This window comes from Ceratosolen solmsi, unplaced genomic scaffold, assembly GCF_000503995.2.
Source record: "Ceratosolen solmsi marchali unplaced genomic scaffold, CerSol_1.0 scaffold47, whole genome shotgun sequence".
In the NCBI taxonomy this organism is placed as follows: domain Eukaryota; kingdom Metazoa; phylum Arthropoda; class Insecta; order Hymenoptera; family Agaonidae; genus Ceratosolen; species Ceratosolen solmsi.
The window spans coordinates 4775013-4781481 of NW_011948419.1; the positions used below are offsets into that span (position 1 = coordinate 4775013).

Consider the following 6469-nt stretch of genomic DNA (forward strand, 5'->3'; position numbering starts at 1 on the left):
TATGTCGTAAAGTTTTTAATAAGTATATAAAAATTTATACAAAATTACTTATTAATTAAGAAATAAAATGAGAATATATCGATGTAAAACAATGTTTCAAAAATTAAATACCAATTATTGATAATTTTGTAAATCTATTATATAATATAACAAAGAATAATTATAATATTTTGCAAGGTGGACCAAGAAATCGACGCTCAACGTAAATGTGCCGAATCTTCGTCAACTCTTAATAAAGAGTCTCTTCACGAAGTACGCGTACTTTTAGAACGTCTTGATTCTTTTACCAGATCGACGTCAGAATTATTTAAACGAGCTAAACAAGAATCGGAGAAAATAATTATCAAAGTGCAAAATTTAGAACCACTGGAAGTGGCTACTGATGATATTGACAAGCTTAATCAATCATTCAAGTCGATTGTCGATATTTGGAATGAGTATTTAAGTTCAACGAAAATACGTCTTCAAGAAAGATTAGATTTTTGCCTCTTTGGAGATGATCTTGATAAGATTAATGCTGAATTGCGAGATTTAGCAGATCAGTTAGCAACAATTACTGGTTGGTTAGGAGAAAGTCTCTCAACAGCGAAAGGAGCTTCTGAAGCTTTCTTACAATTTGAAAAAACATTGGATGTAAGATATTCATGATATTTACATATATAAATTTTACTTTACGCGTAACAATTAGAGCTTAATTTTTAATTATTATTTTAATTTTTTAATTTTAATTTTTCAATATAATTTTTATTAATTAAATACTAATTTAATTAATAAATACTAATCTAAATTTAGAAAAGTATACATTAAATTTTATCGTTATTAATTATACGTATTTTTTTTTTATTTTTACTAAATAAAAATAAGAATTCCTTTGAACTAATTTAGTATTTTATTTCAAATCGCAGAATGTAAAATATAGTTTTTACAATAATATTTACGTTCACTTGCACGAATATACAACTATATGGTAAATTAACTTAATTGTAGAAATGTGATATTATTTTTCAACTGTAAAAAATAATATAAATAAAATCTTCTTTAATTATTTAAAATGATTTAAATAGAAATTATTTCAATAAATTGATATATTGTATATATTTACAGATTCTATCGCAAAGAATACATGAATTTGTAACGAATACCGAAATATCAGCTGGTAAGCACTTGCCTAAGGTGCAAAAAGAATTGACAGGTTTGCAAGATAAGCTAAAAACTTTAAAGCATCTTACTGAAATTACTAGACAGAAAATTAATGCCAGTATTGAATACTTTAAGCTGTTAGAAGAAGCAAAAGAATGGTTTAAAGAAGGAAGTAAACTTTTAATTGTGGTTGCAAGAAAAGCAACCTCTGTAAAAATTCCAGAGGATGCTACAATCCTTCTTAAAAATATTAATACATTTTTAAAACCTGGTGAAGAGATACAAGAAAAAAGAATACAAAGAATTAAAGAACTATCAACCAGAATATTTGGTAAGGTTAAAAGTACTAAATAACCTTAAGTCGTAAATATTATTTATTTATGATCATATATTTTTTTAATATTACATTATACTTATATTTAAATAAAAAATATATGCAAGTTCTATGTAATCAATGGCGATTGTTATTGTGACTAAAAAAGTAATGTGTTTAATTGCTTAAGATATAAAAATTAATTTATATTGGATATAATTACAATTATTTATGATTAAAATCAAAGAAATATTTAATGGTGAATAAACGTTTTACAATATTTATAATAATATAGAAATTTGTAATAAATCTATTCAAGTATATTTTTAATATACCTAATATAATGTATAAAATTATAATGTAAACAAAATTGTATAGTTTATAAAAATGTAATCTAACTAGCTATTATTTTATCAAGAAAATATTAAAAAGTTAAAAAATTAAACAAAATAATTAGAAGATATTTTAAAAGTAAAATATCATTAATTTATACTTAAGTTGAAATATACAATTTCTATAAATTATATTTGATATAAATTTGCTTAAGATTGAACATATTTTCAAGTGTATGTTTACAGTTTACTCATTCCTTTATATCATATTCAAAGAAAATGATCGGTGTAACTAATTGATTACATAAATCTTATATAATGAAAAATTTAGCTTCTGAATAAATAATATATATATATACATATATATATATATATATATATATATATTTTTTTTTTTTTTTTTACTTGAAATAAAAGTTTCTATAAAATTTTAGATTAATATTAACATATATTCATAATTATTTATATTTTATAAAGTGCAAAAGAGATTGTAATATAAATTTTGCAATAATCTTCTATAATACTGACTATTCTATATATAACTAAAGATAGAAAATATCAGATAGTAATTTCGCAATAAGGTGCACGCAAAATATTCTTAATAACTTTGAGTTATTTATGAGACATTATTGATATTTTACATCTTGTTTAGAAGTTATTTTTATTTTTGTTTTACGAAAATAATATTTGTCAGTAAAATATAGAGTAATATAAAGTATTTAAGAACTTTTGAACCGTCTGTATATAAAAGAATTGATTATTATTGAAAAATTATATAAATGATATACTAAATTTTAGTTAGGTGTATTTATAAAGAAACATTTGAATTAATTATAAAACCTGTATTCAAATTCTATTGAATTATCTGTGAACATTATTTTTCTCGAAGATTTAAAAAATATTTGATATTTATTATTTATATTGATGTGATATAGTAAAATCCATTAGAAATTAATCAATTTTCAATCATAGTAATTTAATTAATTTTACTTTAATTTATAAAAAGGTAGTTTTATATTGTTATTTATTTACTTATAGTTTTATATATATATATATATATATATATTATATATATATATATATATATATAATATATATATAATTATATATATATATTATATATATTATTATATATATAATTATATATATATATATATATATATAATATATATAATATATATAATATATATAAATATAATATAATATATATAATATATTTATATATTTATATATTAGTTATTTATTTATATAAACAATAGTTATATTGTTTAATATAATTATTTTATAAGCTTAGTTTAATAAGACAGGAGTATATTTTATTATCAACTGAAATATAACACTGGGTTGTACATGTTTCTTGAAAAAATATAAAATCTTATGCTAGCCAATTTCTAGTAGAGTAGCACTGTAATAAATGCAAATAGTAGGCTGAAAATCATAAAAACAAATGAACGAATCACAGGGACGAATCGGCTGCCCCAATTCAGCGATGTGGTGGTAGAGAACCGTGAGATGCTGGACTCATTTGCGGTGATCTCATCAGAGTTGCGAACATTGGTGGAGAATCTTTACAACGCCGAGGACGTGCGAGAGAAAATCCGCTTCGAGCGTGAAGAAGCGGACGCGAAAATCAGGGAGGCGAGGGCTGAGGTAAGCGCAGCCCAAGCTGCAGCTGCCGAAGCTGAGACGGCACGGAGAGTTGCCGAACGCGTCGCCGCGGAAACGCTCGAGAGAGCAGCCGAGGAGGCACGCAGGATAGGTCTTCTGGAAGCAGAGAGGATTCGCGTGGAGGAAAAGAACCGTCAAGAAATCACCAATAGAATCCAATTTGAAGAGGTTGTGAACGCGCCCCTTAAGAACCTTGTGCACGAAACCATTACCAAAGAGATTCATATCATGGAAAAGGTATGATTCCAGTGAATCTATTATTTTTTTTTATTCTAGATTTTTAGCAGCGTTAGAAAGTTGCATTTCTGGTTATACAATTTTTTCAATAATGGAGTGTGACTTTATATTAAGAATATTCCTAGATATATTCTACCTTTGCGAAAGAAAATCCATATTTCGTGTTCAACAAAAATATACCTTTACATTTTTAAGTTTATAATATTTTTTTCAAATTGTTAAAATTATGTAAATCAGAATAATATAAATTTTTAAAAAATAAGTAGAACGTACTAAAATCTGACATTTTGACATATGTATTTGAATGACTTGCTTCATATGAATTTTATATGTACTTTAATTTCGTGTTAAATATAATATAATTTCGTTTTTTTATAAAATTCATAAATTTTTTTATTTATGTTGAATATCTTGAAATAATAATAATGTCAAATACTAATATATATTTATTTTCATTAAATCTCATTTTATTTTGAACTATTTCAAGTAAATATATTAATTAACTTAAAACATTTTAGATAGATAGTTGAAATTCTTAATGATGAAATATTTATAATAAAATGATATAAATAATAATTATAATTTGTATGAATTTTTTTAAATTATAAAATTTATAACAAATATCGATATATGTAATTAAAATAGAGACTATTCATTTTACCTTATTTATTTTTATTTTATGCATCAATTTTCAATACATTTTTCTAATAATGCTACTCGAATTGATACTCAATTTTATAATTAAAACTAGTATGAAATAATAACAAATTGTTTTTAATTAAAATAATTAATAATTTAATAATAACAAAACATGTTATTAACTCATTATTTTTAATTTGCTCATACAAAACATAAATATTGGATTTTAACGATACAGACGGAAATAGCGGAAGAGCACATTTCTACTATCAAGCAAGAGCATTATCCAATAATAGAACAAGACAAGATTGTAAAAGATGAGGCAATAATTCTTCATGAGAAGGAGATCGTACCGAGCGTAGTTGAAGTTTCCGTTAACCCCGAATTCACAGTTCCACTTTACGATGCGACAATCCAAGAAGGTGAAAAATTCACTTTCGAGTGTCGCATAGTTGGTTATCCGAAACCAGAGATCAGTTGGCACAAAGATGGTATTCCGATTGTAAATAATCCAGATTATTTGACAAAGTATGAAGATAGTGGCTTATGTACATTGATGATCGAGGAAAGCTTTGCTGAAGATACGGCTAAATTTACTTGTAAGGCGACCAATGCAATGGGAACTGTTGAGTCTGAAGCTGTTTTGACTGTCAAAGGTACGAAAATAATATAATTTATTTTTTTGAAAGATGTATCATATCATTTATTCAGTTCTCATTTTCCACGATCATTTAGGAATCATCATCTATCAAAGTGATTGGTCTATTCAATGATAAATTAATATTAATTGTATCTGTTTCCATTGCACTGATTCTAGAATTTCACGATTAATCATTTCAATTTATTTATTTTACGATATTTATATTAGACAATATAAAAAAAAGTTCAATATTAAAAAAAAAATTAAATTAAATATATAATTTATAATTACTTCAATATAATAAAATATTATCTTTATTATGTTTAAGGATTAAATATCAACTAAAACATTTTTTAAGCAAAACGTAATAACAACTTTTAACTAAATATTTTAAAAAATTGAAATTTAATTAAGAAAAATACATAGATTTTCCAAATTTATCAACTACATAAAGAACAAGAGAAACGTGATTAGTGATGTAAACATGCCAACAAATTTCAGATAGAATGTTCTAAATTTATTTTCGTCTTTCATCGAATGCATGCAATTTATTTATAAAAATTTTAATTTTATTTACAACCAATCAAAACAATATTTCAAAATCTAATTGAATTTATTATTCTAAATATTTATTCGTCTGACTAAAATTTCATCATCATATTATAGAATTACGTATTTATAAAAATGCAATGACTATATTCGAAAAAGCGATTAAAAATAATTTTTAATATTTGTTGGTAAATTAATAAAAATAATTAACTTTATAAATATTGTAATATACAAAATATATTATATTTTTTAATACTTATATAAAAATATTTTTAATGTTGAAATAATTTTGTCTACAGAAACTTCACCTGAAGAGCAATTGAATCCACCCGTATTCGTGAAAGAATTGAGTCATTCGGTGGCAAATGAAAATATTTCGCATCAATTGGAATGCAAAGTACAGGGAAATCCATTACCTACAGTACAATGGTTTAAAGATAACATTAATGTCGACAATTCACCGGATTATATTACAACATATAATAATGGTGAGGCAATTTTAAAGATTGAGAAAATATGCCTAGATGATAAAGGCATGTACTCATGTAAAGCTGCTAATCGTATCGGGCAAGCCTCCACAGCTGCGACACTCTCGGTAGAAGGTAAAATAAATAGTTATTTCTACAATTTATAAATCAATCTTAAAAATTTCTTTTTTCATCGAAGAACATTAAAATGTTCGACAAATTTTTAAAAATATTGACATTTGAATTATATAACTTTAATCTCTACTATTATACTACTTTAATCACTGAAACGCTAAAGATTCTTTATTGTTAAATGTCTTATTTATTTCGATATTTTTAAATTGATATAACATGTGCATTCTTTTTCAGATATAATTTAAAAATTGTATTATAATATACTAATTTAAATTCGAAATTTTATATTATTTAAAATAAAAATGCATAGTATTTCTATAATGTCCATAATGTTTCTAAAATGTTTTTA

At 23.6% G+C, this 6469-nt stretch overlaps 1 protein-coding gene across 1 annotated transcript; it reads left to right on the forward strand.

Annotated features, from left to right (window-relative positions):
- Window positions 1–189: 189 nt before the first annotated feature.
- Window positions 190–6365, forward strand: LOC105360799 (palladin-like). The gene is made up of 6 exons (XM_011497799.1): window positions 190–633; window positions 1105–1471; window positions 3248–3690; window positions 4568–4985; window positions 5818–6120; window positions 6355–6365. The coding sequence occupies exons 3-6, from the start codon at window positions 3298–3300 to the stop codon at window positions 6363–6365; spliced, it is 1125 nt and encodes a 374-aa protein (XP_011496101.1). The 5' UTR covers window positions 190–633; window positions 1105–1471; window positions 3248–3297.
- The last annotated feature ends 104 nt before the right edge of the window (window positions 6366–6469 follow it).